Raw genomic sequence first — 19,259 nt, forward strand, 5'->3', positions numbered from 1 at the left:
GACATTACAATATGAAGAGTTTATGGTTGCTACTTTTTAACTTAAGCGTTTAGTTATTGGACAAATCCACTCCCTCTACTGCAAGCGGCTAATCTCGCCAATCGGTCGCACATGAGCTCGAACACACCTAAAGATATACAAATGTATTAAAATATTAGTTAAAATACGAATACGTTTTTGTGTTACATTATATATTTGCATCCTCAGTAATTCCTTTGTTGTTTTGTTAGACGCATATTACAGTTAAACGGAAAAGCGATTTAATCGAAGCCTTAGCGGTTGGCAATTAGTATTTTTTGTGCGTAGGTATATCGTTGACTGGAAGTCTGTAAGGGCTGAAGTAAAAAGAGTACAGAGTTGAGTTCAAGCTCACGATGCTACAATAGTTTTGTGATTGAATAAGTGACTGATTAGGGATGGATTTTTTTATTACTTTTGAACAAACCCAGACATTTTACAAATGTTTTCTTAATTGTTTAATGTTTGCAAATCTTTGCTTAATGTCTTGATGTCAAATAACAAGTAAATAAAAATAATTCAAACTAATGAATACATTTCAATTCTTTGTTTATTAATCAAAATTATAGCGTTTGCATAGAAAAAAACATGTCACCAGTTTATACGAACTAGCCGTGAAAACATACAATTGTAAAGCATAGTTGTATTTGACTAATTGTGACAGCTATTTTTTTGCCGTTACATTTTTTTGTAAAGTACAAAGCTCAATACAAACATTTATTACATAGCACAATACAATGATAAAACGGATGTATTAGTGTTGAAATATAATTTCTTAAACAAAAGAGAAAAGTAAAAGAGTAACAAACATATATAAATATAAAATATTAGTGTAGTGAGTGAGGGTCCTAATCTTACAAAAAAGCATATCCAACATAGACACAAAGTTAAGGTCATTTTAATTTGTCGTAATCCTAAAAGAAGTTACAGTTTTCTCAAATCGTTGAACAAACCATTGCAATATGATCTAACTTTGAGAAAATCACATTTATGTATAGTAGACGCACATTTCAGAGGTGTGATTTGAACTGTGGTAAATTATTTGTTGCTGATCATTTACGATCGTCATCAGCGACGTCCTGAATTAAGTACATTGCTTCTACAGTAAGACCAAAACAAAGTGTGATCATACTAGACAAAATACAGTTCCGACTCAAAGTTAATATTTAACGTTTATAGCAGTCATTTTTAAAGGAAATTGATGAAATTTGTTAACGAATGACGAAAAGGATCACACCTAGAGCTATTCTGGATTTTTCACTTCCAGTTAAACTGTAGGACAATCATTTTAAAGCATATGTTCCACCTGTATAATTAATGGACAGCCTCGGCAACCAATCGTCAAGATCTTCCGGCGCGCCCTAACCTTTAGGAAAACCCCTACGCCCATTTCTCCAACCTGCATAGACCCCCTTACTAGAGACGAATGGAAGCGATGCGTTGTGTTTGTTGAATTGACTCACGCGGCACACAGAGCAGTGAAACAGCGCCATCTGCATGTTCTGATTGGAAAAACCAATACAGTTAATCAAATCCACCAAGGCGTCTATGCATATACAGGTACATCTAAAAAATAAATATCGTGAAAAAGGTCAACATTTTTTGTCACTCATTTCAGACAGTGAAACCCATATATTATATAGATTAATTAAACATAGAGTGAATTATTTCAAACCTTTATTTCTTGAAATTTTGATTATTATGTCCTACAGATAATGAAAACCCAGAATTCAGTGTCTCAGAAAATTTGAATATTACATAAAATCAATAAAAAGGATATTTTAAACAGAAATGCACTCAATATTTGGTTGGGCCTCCTTTTGCGTGGATTACTGCATCAATCCAGTCATGGAGGCAATCAGACTGTGGCACTGCTCAGGTGTAATGGATTCCAGGTTGCTTTGATAGTGGCCTTCAGGTCATCTGCATTGTTGGGTCTGGTGTCTCTCATCTTCCTCTTGGCTTCCTCTGTGATTTCTGAAGTCCACAGTCAACGCAGCCATATACCAGGAAATATTAGAGCACTTCATGTTTCCTTCTGCTGACAAGCTTTATGGAGATGCTGATTTCATTTTCCAGCAGGATTTGGCACCTGCTCACACTGCCAAAGGTACCAAAAGCTGGTTCAATGACCATGGTGGTACTGTACTTGATTGGCCAGCAAACCCGCCTGACCTGAACCCCATAGAGACACCAGACACGACAACTCAGATGACCTGAAGGCCCCTATGAAAGCAACCTGGGCTTCCATTACACCTGAGCAGTGCCATAGGCTGATTGCCTCCATGCCACACCTCATCGATGCAGTAATTCATGCAAAAGGAGGCCCGACCAAGTATTGAGGTCATAGAAATGAACATACTTTTCAGAAGCCTGACATTTCTGTTTAAAATATCCTTTTCTATTGATCTTATGTTATATTCTACTTTTCTGAGACACTGAATTTTGGCTTTTCATGATCTGTAAGCCATAATAATGAAAATTTCAAGAGATAAAGGCTTGAAATATTTCCCTCTATGCGTAATGTATAGGCTATAATATATGGGTTTCTCTTTCTGAAATCAGTGTAGTACTCATTATACAGAAGTATATTTACTATAGCATTCTTTGGGATTAACCATGGTAAATCGATAATTTGCGGCAATGATACAGGATAATTTACATAATTTACTGTGTGTGTTTCAATAAGTAGGCTACTGTTTTAATATCTCTCCTGCAATGATAGACACTCTATTTCACCCAGACACATTTCTTGGCACACATAATTCGGGATATTGCTATATGGCAGAAACTAAACCTCTCTCTCTCTACAGATAGGCCTACTGAGTAGTTGTTTAAAACTTACTGTACACGTTATTCAATTGTTTACATAGGCTATTGACACCACATTTAAATGTAAAGTCTGACAATTTAATGTCTCTATTCAACAACCCATTAGTTTGGTCTAGTGCTATTTTCTTTATTTTTAGACCATTTATTGTGTGTGTTGCTTAAAATAGCTATATGTGCTCAGTCACTGACCAGGGTAGCTAGGGTGGGGAAGAATCAGAGTGATGCTGTCATTTTAACCGTTATAGTCGGATTTCGCCCACAGTCACTGGCCCTGCGCCAATAATAATAGCGCTGAAATAACGGGCGCTGCTGACTAACCCGTTGTATAAGGCTGCACACGAGCGAGGAGGAAATCTTCTCTTTGACGTATGTGCAACCAAAAACGCAGTGCGCACATTTCTTAAACAGGTCACATACTTACACAGTCTGTGGATATGTTTTTGTATTCTGAAGGTTCTGACGAGAGATTTAGAAAGAACCAGACAAGAAGAAACTTGTTCAGAACATTTAAAATTGTTAATAAGAAAAAAAGCCTTATTAGTTGGGCTACCACACATTCGCAAATCCTCTATCCGTGAATGATGTTTTTAAGGACATCAATGACGCTGAAGGATCTGTGAGTGATCAACGAAAATGTTGAAAGTTCCACAACACTAGAAAAGGCTGCGACTTTTTCTTTAGCCTACTCTTTTTGTGGTTTCCCTTTATGGCTTCATTAGGAGGAGAAAAAAGAACCATTATATAACTGACATTAACACTCCTAACTGCAGGGCTAACTTATACGGAAAATGACGTCACAACCAGTAGCTGAGACTCAATACACTTTTCCAACTCATAAAAAATCCCAGCTGGAAGAACACAGCTACTTTGTTCATGGGATAAAAATACCTTCTTGCTGAATTTAATTAATCCACATATAACACAGTACTTAAACCCCAATGGGTGCAGTTGAAACGCAGGCATACTATAACTGTCTAAAGGGTTGCAGCGTAAACGCAAGTTATAAAAGGCAATTAGCAAGATCATTAAATGTCCTTGTGAGATATATTATTACACGATAAAAAAGTATGCTTTATAAATTAAATTTATTGTTTAAATGTTTCAGTATTTAATGTGGAAAGAGCTATAGGCCTATGTGTGCCACAAACACGCACGCATGCACATGAGATACTGAACAATTTTGTTTCTGTAGGCCTATATTGTAAACCAAACAAATAAGGCGTTAACACGCTTTAAAAAAAAAGTTTTTTTGGTAGTTTATTACTCTACTGTGTGTCTACTCTACATATGCTGTAAGCTATTATCGCTGGTCTGTTTCTACAAAATATGAGAATGAATCCAACCTGTTGTTATGTAGCCATTGTTATAGACCCAAATAACATAGCTGAAGGTCTATGAAACTTACATTTAATGTATTTACCTCTGATGGACAGGAAACCATCCTCTTTTCCTGTTTAGTCTGTAATGCTATGACATTCTTTTTCTGTTATATCCTATATCCTTAATGTTTACTGGAAAAAAAACAAATTACTCCATTGAAAAAAGCACAATTATCCGACCTATGTATTGTTGTATAATGCTTTATTTACTGTATGCACATATCAAATAAGGAGGAAATGAGCTCATCACATTGCTGATGCAACCAACTCGCAAGAAGACTTATAAGCAAGGAAAAGAAGAAAAAATGATTGGACAGCGGCCAACGTCCCTCTTTCCCATATTAGGAGAAGAACAACTGTTTGTCATCATCACAATATCAGAAAGAGGAAGTAGAGTGAGCAGACTGTGGCTATTACCGTCCAGACATACTAGCCATTAGTCATGTGAGAGCAGGTCAAGCTGGTCAAGCAGTGCTTCCCTGGGGTTTTCCAGAATAATACTTCATATTTTGTTATATATTAAACTGATTTAGTTATTGAACGAGACATTCAGAAATTATAGGCATCCTTTTTTGACAGTTTTCTCTACCTAATGTACAACTTACTCTCATCTACTGTTATATTTTACTTTACTGTTAGATCTTTGACATTACTTAAAGGAGACATTTTCACCACCAACTGAACTCCAGGCGATGTTCTTGTTTGCAAAGGACATACTGAAGCTGCTCTTTATGGTTTGCTTTCAGTCAAAACAAATAATAACATTTTCTAGTACGTGTGTTATTTCACATCCAGGCGAATGTGAGTATTCACACACATGGACAAAGTGTGTACACAACTAATGCCAGATAGAAGAAAAAACACTTTGAAAATGATTCAGGTGGACAGAGCGAGTGATCTGGCGAGTTAGCACAGTTTATTGTCTACAATTTTAAGAACCTATAAAAACACAAAATAATGGCGTAATAACTGAATTTAATATAAAAGGTAATCAGTGGGCATGCAAGTTTATCAACAGTGAACACTTATAACTTCTTAACATTTATTCAGTCATGTAAAATGAGAATCTTAAATCTCAAAAATCTCTACAGCAGGACACATAAGTGTGTGAGAACAATCACTTGTCTATTTCACAATGTCTATTTCACTTTATGTAAATGAACTGAATTTAACTGACAAAGCTTGTGGGACTTCTTGCGTAGTGATTAACACAGAAGCCACAAAGTTATGATGCTTATAAGCTCTGCAACATTTATATATTTTTGGAGATGTTCTTGTTTTTGTTGGAAAGGTTTAGCTTAGACTTGTCAGATAAGATGATGGTTTTAACTGTACGGTGGTTGCTGTGATTATATGAAGATGTTGAGTGGAGAAAGCCCTTTCTTTGTTTCTCTTCCCAGAAGTTCTCAGGCTTCGCATACAGCAAACCCACCCCTAAATCAAACAACAAAATGGACTTTTGATTTATATCACATTTGTGAGTCTTTTGTATTCAATGTTTATTTATTTTACTCTATTTTTTGATGCCTTGATTGCCACTTTGACAGCCTACTAGCAAAAAACACTTAGCGGTTGCGTCAAACACTTTACCTCGGACAATTGTTCAGTTATTCCCTGGTTTGGCACTGTGGGCACACAACGTTTCTCATGTTAGGTTTGTGTGAAAGACAGTGTGTCCTAAATGCACTGAGCTCATTATATGTTTTGTGCGTGTGTGTTTTGGGGGGTGAGGGCTTGGTGGCGTCACTGGCAGCGGAAAAATAACACTGCTGTGCTACCAAGAGTACTCTGGTGGGTGTGTCTCCCAAACCTCCCATTTGCTGATTACACTGGGCCTCAGTGTTCCTTTCTAAATCCATACACACACACATATGGTATGAATTAACTCATTTTACTATATTCTACTCTGAAAACTCCAGAAACTGATAAAAACTGTGTTCAATTGATGAAAAATAACCAGGAAACCAGATTTCGAAACCAATTCAAAATTTGGAATCAAGATTCAAAATATAAACAACTAAATTAAAGTGTAAAACGTATTTATGAAAAGCACAATTCCGTAAAAAGAAATGTTAAACAGTGTGCTTCAAGACATAACAGCAGTGTGTTGTTATATAGTTTTGGTTGCATTGAAAACTTCAATGAGGATGGATGAGTTTGGTTTACTTGGATGTGTCTTTCCTGTCGAAACAATTGACCCTTTGGGCCTTCCGGAGGTTACGTGTCCTGCTCTGGCACAATGTCAAACGAATGTTTATGAACTTCAGCAAATTTGCATCACATCTCTTTGGAGTAAGCCAGTAACCTTAAGACCAGAGCAACCCCCCACCCATGAAATCTAGAATTTGATCAATTAGTTTCCCAAAGAATTCTTTCTGTACATTTGTTGTTACTGTCTGCTTGTAGTATTATTCAAATCTTGCATTTCAAAGTATATAAAATAAGCGAACTGTGAATACTTCTGTTGTTAAATACACATCACTTGCTAAAGTAAGGTACTAAATATAGTCACACATGTGTGTTCTTTTATCTGGCTGCAGCCATATCTACAGTCAAGCACGTAATATTTTGATATGATCTCTAAAATTTACATATGAATTTCACCTCCACCGTGTCCAGACACACTGTCCCTTTGATTCCTATTCTGGGAACTCCACAGACGCCGTCTTGAGGGCTGAACGTTGCCCACACCACACCCTTATACAGTTCAGCACCGGTTACGCCGTCGCCGTCCGCTCAAGCTTCTCGAGTCGAATCTCCCTACGGAGGCGTGCCCACCCGCTCAAATGCAACACTGCAGACGCGCTCCTGAGTCATTCCGCGTGTCAGACCATGTTGTGAGGTAAGCAGAGGAGCGCTGACCACGCCGCAGAGGAACATGTGTTTGTCTAGTACCACATCCACTACCTACATTGTGGACGAGCGCATTTGTCTCAGTCAATTGTAGTGAAGTCAATCTATAAAACGGAGTCTACCACTATAAACAATTTCGATCCCCAGTTTTGGTGGGAAAAGTTCAAAGTTACGAGGTTCGGAAATCAACTCTTCATTTATCGGGATTTGTGGAAGATTTACCTTTGTCGGACTTCAACCGAGGAGTGCATGAAAGGTGAGCGTGCTTTTCTTGTCTTTCGTGTGAACTCTTCTCATTGAGGAGGTGGACGCCATTTGAGAAACTTAATTGAGTCCACGAGACTTTGCTTTCTCTCATATTGATTAATAATATATTTTTAAACAAATCTTAATTGATTTTATTGCAATATAAAAGAAGACTTTTATTGCGTATGTTTTTATATTTGTCTTTTAATTGACTTGAAGTTGCAGACAGATATAAACCAAGCTGGTTAATCGATATGTACAAAATAATTAATTGTTTTAGAAGTAAAGTAATAACAAAGTAAAGGGTTTAATAGTTAGTACCTGGGTATCTCCGACTACAAATGAAGTCTACCTTTAAATACTGTTTTTGTAATTGTGGTAGTTTTTGATCAGAAGAAGATAACCATCAGTAGAATGGCTTTTTTCGCATATATTCATAAGAATACATCCTTCTCAGCGGATAGAGCATCAGCAGACAAAGGCAAATGCAAAAGTAATTGTGTATGTTACAACACAAATTATGCAGAAAATGTTTTTAGTCCTCTCCAATCTCTGCCATTTCAGACAGTTCACACAACACACGCAAGGTCAAATGAATTTCATTGTGTGTGTGTACTATATAGATCATGTCCGGGTAGTTTTATGTTTGTGTTTCTAAATGACACACACCATTACACACCATTGTCTTGGGATGAAAAATGTTTGGAAGGGGTGGGATGTGGTCTGTTTCCTCTAGAAAGTTTTTTTTCTGAACAATAGACTTCATAGCTAAAAACAGCTGGAGGTCTGAAACCTGGTCAACATCAGAAGCAGCTGAGGATGCTGAAATATTGCACCAAATAAAGGCAGAGGAAAAAATAAGATACAGCACAATGGTTTAGATGTGACGCATGGCCAAAACAATGTGTAAATCAAAAGTGAGATGCTTTCGGGAATGTGAGAAAAACGAAATACCAGCTGTGACCGTTATGTCACTTCTGCTAGTTAGAATAGCACAACATCCCTCTGTGCATTTGGACTTAACTAAATTATGCCCCCAAGGAAACCAGGGTTTGTTAAAGTTGTGCATTTGAAAGGGGGCCTTGTATCTTTAAACAAACTGAGCTGAATACTTGAGTGACGTGCTTAAACTTGATTGACGTCAGCTGAAAATGCCCCCCTCACCACACACACACACACACACACAACTTTGTCATCCTTTCTCACTCACAAGCCAAGTGTCTAAGATGACTCACAAACCGACAGCATTTGTTCCTCTTTTCCCATACACACATGTGCCCTGTTTAATATTTAAAGCTGTTATGCTGCAGTGCATAAGTGTCATTTGTTAGTACTTCACGACTGAAACTGATCCCATTCTGAGATCTTGGGAGCTGTTGGGATTTTCCATGAAGAGCTTTTGGTCACGGTGTGGCGCTCCACACAAGAACATTGTGTTTTATTCTGGTAACGTTTTATATGCAGACATATAAATAATATTTGAGTGACTGTTGTTCTAATATCTTTATTTCTGTGTTTTAAGATATCAAGGTAAAACTCTCCTGCTCCATACTGGGAGGCCGGCTGGATAAACAGGACAAGGACCCCTGTCATTCCAAAAACATCTACCCTTTACTATCTTCTCCCACGATGGCTCTAGCATCCTTCCAACTAATGCAAACTCTAAAGAACTCTCCAGCGGCCCTGCGCAGACGATTCTGCCGCGACCGCACAGAGAGTCTGTCTCATGGCGATCCCCTCTTTAAGGTACACTACCTTGGCACCAAAAAAATATTCTCCCTAGACTTGGAGCAGGCCGAGGATGCCATCGATCGACTGCTAGATGGGGCTCCTGGAAAGTTATCCAAAGATCACGCCTTGGTAGTGCGACCAAGATATGTCGAGGTTAAAGAACTGAGCACAGGAAGGCAACTCACAAAGACCTACTTGCAGGACATTGCGTACTGCGCCTCGCACACTGCCAGACCAAACGTGTTTCTGTACATCTGCAGACAGCCTGGTCAGCAGCTGCAATGCAGAGTGTTCTGGTGCAGTCGGGCAGAAAGGGCGAAGGACATGACTGCCTGCCTGGCCATGTCATTTCAACGAGCGCTTAACGATTGGCACGGTGGATGCGCCACATTGCCGCAGACAGACGGGAACACTAAAGAGCCTGAGATGACACCCATTGCACAAAAAGGATCAACATTGCCAGCTAGTTTGGGAAAAGGTGAGCTGGGCATGGGTGCACTTTAATGAGATCTGGTGAATTGTGCCAACCAGAATCTTTTGGCCTTAGATGTATGGTCTTAAACTGATTATGTTGAAGCAAACAATAATCTGTAGAACAGGATCAAGATTGAACCTACAGTTTTAGTGGGTGGATTAATAATGTAACCGTGAAATAAAGGGTTCTGTTGTACGCTTATTTAAACTGATAGTTCTCACAAAAAGAAAACTCTGTCATCATTTACTCGCGCTCTTTCCATTTTAAGCCTGTATTTTTTTATTTTTTTAAAAGATATTTTGAAGAATGTTGGTACCCGAACAATGGTGGTACCTATTGACTTCTATTGTGTCTGCCATTGTGTACCGCCATTGTTTGGTTTCCAATATTATGATCATAGAAATATGATAAATGAAGGCTGTAAAAATAAATCTGCATCATTAAGCCTTTAGATCTTTTATTTAAAAATACAAAAATCTAACTTTTCATTAGAGAACAGTTATTTTAAATGGAGAGGGGAATCTCATTATGACATAAATGTTTTTTCTCTTAAACATATTGCTTATAATTAATCATACCCTTTCATTCAGTACTTTTTGCAACCTTCTTTTTGCCAAGATAACATCTCTGAGTCTTCACCTATAATTCCTAATGAGTGTAGAGAAAACCTGACAAGAGATCAGAGTCAACTCCTTCGTACAGAATTCCATTTCCATGATGGTGCTTCCCCACTCATTTTCTATGGGGTTCAGTTCCGGAAACTGGGATGGCCATGGCAGAAGCTTTGTCTTGTGCTCAGTGATTATGTTTCCATAATATTTTGATGTTTGTTATTAGACCATTGTCCTGTTGGAAGAACCAAACATGTTCCATTACGTGACTCCTAGCAGGGAGAGTCAGGTTTTGATATTTTATCTATTCATATTTGCTAGACTCTGAACAAGATATCCATTAGCTCCAACAGAGAATTAGGCCCAAATACAGCATACATGTATATAATTTTACACATGGGGTACTTTTTATCCCTCTTTGCACCAAACCCATCTTGAGTGTTAGCTGCTATGAAATAACTGTATATTTGTTGTTGTGTATATGTGCACAAAAGAGAAAGCTAAATATGTTGTTGTACAGCTGTGGAATGACAATTAAGGAAATCTATTAATTTTTTTCGAACATACTATAGTAGGTATTGTGTATTCTTGAGTAAACTGTAAAAAGTCTTGAAGTTGCAGAAATTTCATGTAATTAAAAAATTCTGATTACAGTTTTTATGCTATTTTGGTCATTTATCATTAGTATTGTCCTCTGTCTTGCAGTTCGTTGGAAAAAAAGAGGGTCTGTATCCCGCAGTCCGCTTCGTTACATCACCAGACAAGGTTCTGCCAGTGACAGCTGGCATTGAGAGACCCAGGACCACGACACCATGAATGTGTGATGACTGGAGTTTTTCAGCAGAGTGTGTGAGAACAAAGACTGTTACAGTTGGTGGAACTTTTGGTAGAATTTTCAACTCCTTAATGCAAGGTAGTGCAGCATTGGTGTTTGAATGGCATGTGAGGTTACTGATTTATGCTTTTCAGTTTAGGTAGTTGATGGGATCAGTCATTTGGATTTCACTCTGTCAGTTTGATTGATGATGTACTCATCAAACTGATAATGGAAAAAAGCTTGCATCTAGGTTGGACCTGTGTCAATTAATTATGCAAGTTTTTAAAGGTATATATAGTATGTATCATAGAGTTATGTGTTTTCAGTCAACAACTCTCCTCTGAGTACATGTCACATGTCTGAGTACACATGTCTGCTTAGTGTTTGATTGAGACTGATGAACAGAGAAACAGTGAAGTGTTTGTTTGTATTGGGATCTGTGTGCAAAGTGGGTGGCTGCATGACAGTAAACTGTAGTAGGACCAGGACGTCTTGTTTGATAAAGGTTTCCAACAAACAATATATTTCTCATATTGCCAAATCTCTACACATTGTTAATGATGTTAGTTTCAAACATTTAGATAATATTGAATTTGTATTACACCATCAATGCAGATTAGTTACCATCATTAACCATTCAATTAATTTGTTGCACATTTATTTGACATGAAGACTAGTTTTAAATGGCATGTAGAGAAAGCAAAGGTACTAAGAGTCTTGTAATAAGCCCAATGATCTGCTTTGCCGTACTCTACCTCTGCCTTGAAAATTGTATTTATAGTTTGGGATTTACGTAAGCACAGATTCTAGTTTCCAAGAGAATAATATGAAGATATACGTTTTGTGCCCTTAATATGAGAACACAGTGTGCCCTAAGTAGTTCACCTGCAGACAGCAAAGTCATTTTTGAGGCTTGAATAACTCATGCACTTCCCACCTGGCAACCGTCTTTCAACAAAAAACTGTCAAGTATGTTTTTGTCTCAAGGTTCAATGCACAATGACATCACAATGCTGACTTATTCAAAGGCATGCTTGCAGTAAAGCATAATGTATCTAAAGGCATTTTTTAAGGACGTCAAGTTCTTTAGAGCAACAGAGCGATATTATTTTGCCTGCTTTATGCAACCAAGTATTTTAAAAAGGGCGTCCTGCTTGGTATGGTTGGTACATTTGAGATTTGTTTAGCACCATAAGCAGGCTTTTCTTCTACTCATTGGTTACTTGCTGTTATATCACTTGAGTTGTCATATATAGCAGTATACATCATGGTGTTCAGATTCTGGCTGTCGGTCAAGGCAAAGGGTTTTTTAATCTTGTGGATTTTATTACGTTTTATTAAGTCATATTAAATTGCTTTTCGCACTACAAAGACGCCAGACATTCACTCTTATGAGGTGTTTAATACTCAGTGAATATTCTTGTACTTTATTTTGTATTTTATGTATGTGTGTGTATATATTTAAATATAAAATGTATTTTAATGAATATTAAACTTTTTATACATTGAACCTTTGAGTCTCTGTCAATTAATTTTACTCAAATATAAAAAATGCAGAAGGGGCATTACGGCTGTCAACAACATCTGATTTTTGTCCCCGATTACTGTACAGTAATCAAAAATTACATTCACATTTAGTCATTGAGCGGACGCTTTTATTCAAAGCGCCTTACAAATAAGGTAAACTATAGGAGCAATTGGAGCAACATAAGGACAACAAAAAGCATAAGTGGAGTAAAACTGGTCTCGTATAGCTCACCATAATATACAAAGCTTAAACAACGTTTTTTGAGTGAAGATATGGGGGTTCCGAACCAGTCAAGGTCTTGTAGGCCAAGAGCAGAGCTTTGAATTTGATGCGAGCGACTATAGGGAGCCAATGTAATTTCACAAAGAGAGGTGTGACAAGTGCACTCTTCGGTTCATTGAAGACCACTCTTGCTGCTTCATTCTGGATCATCTGTAGAGGTTTGTTTGTGCAACCTGGTGGTCCAGCCAGTAGTGCATTGCAATAGTCCAATCTGGGTAGGACAAGAGCCTTGACAAGGACCTGCGTAGCGTGAGTACAAACAATTTGCCCCCTTATCTGTGTTTTTAACCATGACCCACCCTTAGTATTGCAAAAAAAGTATTTCACATTTTTGATTGTGAACCAAAGAGATGAAAATATTTGTTACAAATGTTTTAAATATTCCCAGTTATTTCAAAAACAATATTGTTGAAATAAATAATGCTATCCGACAAATTCATATTTCATTTAGTTTATTTTGTACGTAGCACACTCAAAATACTAATATATACTAATATAACCATTGTGACTTCTAAGGAAAAATGTTAAATGACTGCAAAACAGCCACCATCACCACTAAAGATAATAAAGAATAAAACATTATTATTGTTGTTACATAGTGTTGTGTCAACTTTAGTTGGCGATGTTTTGTTTGGAGCACGAGTAGAGTGTTGGAACATGAAGCTATTCCTTATCTTTTCAGTTATTGTCAGGAGATTCTTCTGTCGAGGTACTTGTAGTCCTGTCACTGTCTTGAAGTCTCTGGACCTCAGAGAGACTCTTAAAATGAAGCTGTCTCAATGGCTTCAACTCTGCCACCACTAAGTTAGAGGGAAGAGGAAACAATGTGAACAATGAAAAAACTAGCCTGAGAAATACAACTGCAGTGATTTGTGTTTTGTTTAGTTTTTCATTGACTCACACCATTTATCTTATGGATTTCTATTCTTTGGTTCATGGATTTCCCGGACTCCAAGTGTTAAACAAATATAAGCTCTTTACCCACCCATATCATAGAATAGGTCCTCTCGGTTTCCCTCAACCACAATCATCTCCAGGAAGTTCAGAAGGGCCCCAGTGACCAGGAAGCGTTCTGGGAGGGAGAGGGTTTGTAGGTACCTCATGTCTAGAGAGAATGGGTTGTCAGGAGGTGGCATGGTGCACAGTCCCACTAACTCATTCACAATATCCCATACATGTGTTCCTACAGGAGAAACATCAACAGCAGTACTGTACAGTATACGGGTAGTTGACAAATAAACAACACGTGTTGTACGGTGTGACAGCAAAAAATGTGAAAAAATTATAACAATGAAGATAATTTTTTCTCATTCTATTTTCTACTTTATTGACAGTTTGTTTTCTACATTTTTGCTGTCACACCATCATAGGACACATGTAGAATTTATTTGTCAACTACCCATATAAAATTAGATAAATACTCAGATAAGGACAAAGGACAAACACTGGCCAAAAACAATTTGACAACAGCTAAATGTGTGGTATGTATGCAGTCTTCATACTTCACTAAAAGTTGTTTCAATAGAATACTTAGGGCGAGCAGTATGCTTTTGCTAACTTTTTATTTACTATATGTCAACCTTTACAAGTAACAAAAAGGAGTAGAAACAATTATACCCTCTAATCTGTGTTTTTAACCATGACCCACCCCTAGAATTGGAAAAAAATATTTCACATTATGATTGTGGATCAAAGATAAATAAATATGTGCTGTAAAAGTTAAGATACAAGACCTTCTGGGGTTGAAACCCAGTCTGTGATAGACTTGAGTTTCATTGGTGTATCTTTAACCAGCGTATCAGTTCCTCCGATGTTTACCAGGCGCTCATGATTAGACCGAATCCAGGCATAAGGTTGCCCATACTTGGCATAGCCAGCCAACAAGAACATGGTGCAGTTGACTTCCTGTAATTAATGGAAAAAGCATCAACAGACAGCACATCAATATTGTAAGATTCAAAAACAAATATGAATATTTTGTAAACAAAAAATACAAATACATACAGGAACAGCAATCTCTCTCTCACTCGGTGAGGCTGGGAGAAGATGAGAATCACCACCCCTAAAAGAAGAGTGAAAATAGTTCATGTACAGCTCTTACGTTGGGCGTAATTTTTGCTGTCCAATATAAACACAGTTTTAACTCTACCTGCTGGGAGTTTGCTGCTGGGTGGCTGATGGCGTCTGCTTCTTGACCTGTGGAGATGGCTCTTCTCCAGCCAAAGGGGAGCTGGCGTAGTCACTGTCCAAACTGTAGCTGCTACTGCAGGTTGTGCTGGTAAAGTTGGAGGCCACAGACACGGCATACCCAGGAGAACGCCATCTCTTTGAATAAAAAAAATCACATCAAATTGTATTATTTGCAACTGGATAATGGATGACTCTCTCCACATATTATAGACTTAATTATTGTAAATAAATGCAGATTCTACCCCTTATGTCTTTTGAAATGTGTTTGCTTGCTATTTTTGAGACGTCAAAGGTTTTGCAATTAGAGATGCCTTGTACAGTTTTGGTCTGTGCAACATGAAACGTCATTTGATGCCAAAGGCAATGTGGAATACCAGGAGTTTCGTATTCGTTCTTTCTCAGAATTAATAAATTACTTTGTAAATGAAACATTAAGAAACTGGAATCATCCAGTAAAATTGGGGTCATATTAAGTTAGCAGAGAAACAATAATGATCAAGAAAAAAAAAACAGACCAAATCATCATTCACAACCGTCAGCAGAAGTTCTTCTCTCCCTCTAAGCCAGGGCTGAAAATAATGGAAGCCCTACAAGACAACACAAAAAAACAGTGACATGACTTTTGTTTATTTAAAAAAGTTTTTGTTGAAGTGATTAATTGAACATTTACCTGTAAGGACCCCAGTATTGCAAGTTCAGACAGGAAGTGCTGAAGTCTCCTGATCTGTTCTTTTTCCTTCATCTGTTTCTCACAAAAAGAAAAAAACACAACTTTATTGTTATTATTACACAGTATACAACACACTTGTAACAACATGTTGTTTATAATTTTCTATTGTTTGAATGAACAGGTCTTAATTGTTTTTTAGATGATACATAAAGCAAGGAAACATGTCTCCGTTATGAACAACACTAGCCTTTCCTCGTCATTGCTACAGGTTGTGAAGAATAATATAAAAGTAAACGTATCAATACATAATATGAGTTCACAAATAACGTTAATTATAACGGACACATCAGTGGCCTCTTTCACACCGGATTGTCGTTGTATTGCGTCAAACAAGATGTTGGTTAAATCAAGACATTGATTAAATATCTAATTACGAGCATTTCACATTGCCTACTTTCACCGGAACTTGTGTTTATATGCGCACGGAAGAAATATCTGCTGTGAATGATATATGAGAGCCTACGTTTAAATTGAACCGAATTACTGCAAGTGTCACGCCTTAAATCCACATCTCACAAACCACGTCTCTGCCTCTCGATTCTACAAGGTATTGGAAAATTGTTAAAAAAGAGCATCAAGCCATCCTCCTAATGTTTTTCTCGTCCATGAGTTCTGGTGTATCGATATCAACATCTTAATTCTGATTTCTCGCGCTGTTCATTGTGCAGACGCTTACATCGCGTGCTAGGGATCATCTGCGTGTTGCGCTTCTAAAGACAAAACGCAAAAAATCATACTTGTCTATATTCCCATCAATTTAATTTATGGCAGTTTACAACATCAACCAACAACATCATACTGTAATGTAATTAATCAAAATTAATAAAACTCGCGCGATTGAGAATTCATGATTTATAATGATATAAGGCTAATTAGCTTTATAAATTCATTACACATTACATGTCCTTTTTGTTTTTCACTCCATTTATTGTTTAATGTTTATATAATCGTAGTTGAGCGCTGAAGCTCTGTAATTTAACAAATATTGCAAATTTACAATCCCAAAATATGAAAATATAATATTATAAATTTAAAGTAAATCCAAAAAGGTCATAAACTGTGTTGACTATAACTGGATATTAGACTGTCAGTCATAATCCATATTACTCCATTGTACAAATCAAGTTAGGTGACTCATCATTGTGCCCACAACAGGAAGTGAAAAACAATAGCAGCAGCCCTACAATGCTGCCAGAAGAACATTGGTGCAATGTATAGAGTTACAAATATGTTCTGCAGGAACTCGGACACAGTGCTTTCTGTTATAGTACGATTTGTCCTGCTGTTAGACAAACCAGTGTAGCAATGTAATGATTCCAGTACTGCTTTACCAAGTGTTGTCCCTTTCTCAGAATATAACAATAAAGTTTGTGTGACGTTTTTCCACCATAATTGTTTATGACCATTTATTTTTCTTGCTTATGTGGAAATCCTCATTACAAAATACAGAGGAACAGCAGAATACCGTACAAGTTTTATTTAACCTACTTAGGAGAAGCAGGTCAACAGTCACAAATATATCAATATATCTAATCCACTGCTTGACGTTTAATGTGAGAATATTTTAACTGGAAATTATGGCATATTCTGCTTTAATCTATTAGACTGACAATTTATTTATTGCAGTGATTCTTGAGATGGCAAATTTGATTTTATTTGTTTAAACTTATTTGTTTCTCCATTCAGACAAAATTCACTGTCCATCCATCCATCCATTTTCTTCCGCTTATCCGGGGCCGGGTTGCGGGGGCAGCAGTCTAAGCAGGGATGCCCAGACTTCCCTCTCCCTAGACACTTCCTCCAGCTCTTCCGGGGGGACACCGAGGCGTTCCCAGGCCAGCCGGGAGACATAGTCCCTCCAGCGTGTCCTAGGTCTTCTCCGGGGTCTTCTCCCGGTGGGACATGCTCAGAACACCTTCCCGGGAAGGCGTCCAGGGGGCATCCGGAAAAGATGCCCGAGCCACCTCAGCTGGCCCCTCTCGATGTGAAAAATTCACTGTGACTCACATATTCATTTATGTACCTTGCAATGTTCTCAATCCCAGTGGGTATTTCTACCATGTTAATAGGTGGATGGCCATTATGTCCTAAACGAGTATGTAATACATGGACGAGCAGACGTCAAGAATGATTTGAGTTATTAGAAAAACTGTTTGTTTCTTCATTTCAAGAAAAATAAATTCAAAGTAAATAATCATGATGGTGGGGTGAGAGTGACACATTCTAAAGCCTGGGTGGGGGCTTAACACAATCTTCACTCAAAATAGGAATGGGAGATACAGCCTAATGATGTATGGACTGCAAATACAAGAATATTTGCTGTTATTTCATGTTCAAACAGGGGTGGCGTTCGCGTATGTCAGATTATGACAGTTGGCATACATTAGCATCCGAACAAAACAGTGGAAACAAAGTGTGCATATTGATGCTCATTAAAGATAATCAAAATATTTTAAACTGCGTACATTTTGGCATGCATGGGCATCTGAAGCGTGTATGTTTCACAGTGTAAAAATGACACTCACTCACCAACAGCTTGAATGGTTCAGAAAAGATTTTGTTGGAGCTGGCCTTTTTGCTGCAGAAATCTTAAAAACGCAAATTTTAGACGGTAGAGTTTGTTATCTGTAAGTGTTTGTGCATGTTCCTGCATTCATTCAGTTTCGTGGATTCTTGTACACGTTTGGTTTAGATATGGTTTCTTCACTTTGGAATGTCGTTGTTGTATAGCCAGAGGAATATTTGACATAGCCTTTAGGTTTTGGTGAAACACCGCCACTGTTTTCAAACATAGATAAAGGTTCCTCTCTGATGAGGCTATATGCATTGATGTTAAGCATCAAAGGTGCAAAATATGATCATCCTCCTTTTTATTATTGTGTGTTCTTGGGTTTGGTCCTTGTTATTTTGTCTTTATTATTTGGAAATTATTATAAAAAAAAGTTTCTTTTAACTCTCTAATTAACTCTCTCTTAACTCTCACAACATTAAAAAAACTAACCCTTTCTCTCAACAGGTTGTGGTCTAGCTTTAGTTGAAACCAGTAACTTTGTATTGGCACCTAATTATGGCTCCTGTATGACATATCGCTTGTTGCTCCCTAACTCTCTGTAAGTCGCTTTGGATAAAAGCGTCTGGTAAATGACTAAATGCAAATGTAATTAAAGCATTGAGCAGTGCAGCGAGGAAACCCATATCTCGTGTAATTATGACAAGATTCGCAACTTTTTTCCAGGTTTTGAGAAACTAGAAAAAATCATAATGACACGAGCCCTATCGTCTCCTGTCACATCCTCTATGAACCTCTGCTTCCACCTTGTGGATAAACCGTCATTACACAGGCTCAATCGTTGCCTTAACAGGGTTAGGCTTTTATTAGCGGAGAGTGAATTATTTGTTGTAAAACTTGTTTTTTAATGTATCATTGCATATAAACAATTCACAGGGATTAAGGAAAATAAATAAAATACATCCACGAGGTTTTTTTCAAAGAAATGAGCAGATTAAACTGCTTACTGTTGTCATTTCAAATCACCACTAGTAGGCTACCATTAATTTAAAGGCTTT

The 19,259-nt window shown here is 37.5% G+C and overlaps 2 protein-coding genes across 4 annotated transcripts; one reads left to right on the top strand and one right to left on the bottom strand.

Annotated features, from left to right (window-relative positions):
* The first annotated feature begins 6,895 nt into the window (after positions 1-6,895).
* si:dkey-19b23.8 (uncharacterized) lies at positions 6,896-12,472 on the top strand. The gene is made up of 3 exons (XM_056745899.1): positions 6,896-7,338; positions 8,851-9,537; positions 10,851-12,472. Exons 1-3 carry the CDS (start codon positions 7,332-7,334, stop codon positions 10,934-10,936), a joined length of 780 nt encoding a protein of 259 aa, XP_056601877.1. The 5' UTR covers positions 6,896-7,331; the 3' UTR covers positions 10,937-12,472.
* Positions 12,473-12,548: 76 nt separating this feature from the next.
* On the bottom strand, positions 12,549-16,399 carry si:dkey-19b23.7 (uncharacterized). 3 transcript variants are annotated; one of them, XM_056751252.1, is made up of 8 exons: positions 16,369-16,399; positions 15,633-15,704; positions 15,478-15,549; positions 14,922-15,097; positions 14,777-14,834; positions 14,506-14,677; positions 13,758-13,955; positions 12,549-13,572 (listed from the first exon to the last, which is right to left on the bottom strand). In XM_056751252.1, the coding sequence occupies exons 2-8, from the start codon at positions 15,702-15,704 to the stop codon at positions 13,451-13,453; spliced, it is 870 nt and encodes a 289-aa protein (XP_056607230.1). In that variant the 5' UTR covers positions 16,369-16,399; the 3' UTR covers positions 12,549-13,450. The 3 variants fall into 3 exon arrangements, with proteins under 3 accessions (XP_056607230.1, XP_056607238.1, XP_056607224.1); XM_056751260.1 differs by having other exon boundaries at positions 13,758-13,877; positions 16,156-16,369; XM_056751246.1 differs by having other exon boundaries at positions 12,550-13,572; positions 16,156-16,369.
* Positions 16,400-19,259: the final 2,860 nt, after the last annotated feature.

The sequence above is a fragment of the Triplophysa dalaica genome, chromosome 1 (genome assembly GCF_015846415.1).
Source record: "Triplophysa dalaica isolate WHDGS20190420 chromosome 1, ASM1584641v1, whole genome shotgun sequence".
NCBI classification, from domain to species: domain Eukaryota; kingdom Metazoa; phylum Chordata; class Actinopteri; order Cypriniformes; family Nemacheilidae; genus Triplophysa; species Triplophysa dalaica.

What these genes read in the sequence shown, in the direction of transcription:
- si:dkey-19b23.8 (XM_056745899.1), top strand. An exon ending in GCCAGCTAGTTTGGGAAAAG is followed by an intron (nt 9,538 to 10,850) that starts GTGAGCTGGGCA and finishes TCTGTCTTGCAG; the next exon opens with TTCGTTGGAAAAAAAGAGGG.
- si:dkey-19b23.7 (XM_056751252.1), bottom strand. Translation starts at nt 15,704, where the DNA reads ATGAAGGAAAAAGAACAGATCAGGAGACTTCAGCACTTCCTGTCTGAA. An exon ending in CTGGGTTTCAACCCCAGAAG is followed by an intron (nt 13,956 to 14,505) that starts GTCTTGTATCTT and finishes TTTCTCCTGTAG; the next exon opens with GAACACATGTATGGGATATT. An exon ending in GGACCTATTCTATGATATGG is followed by an intron (nt 13,573 to 13,757) that starts GTGGGTAAAGAG and finishes CCTCTAACTTAG; the next exon opens with TGGTGGCAGAGTTGAAGCCA.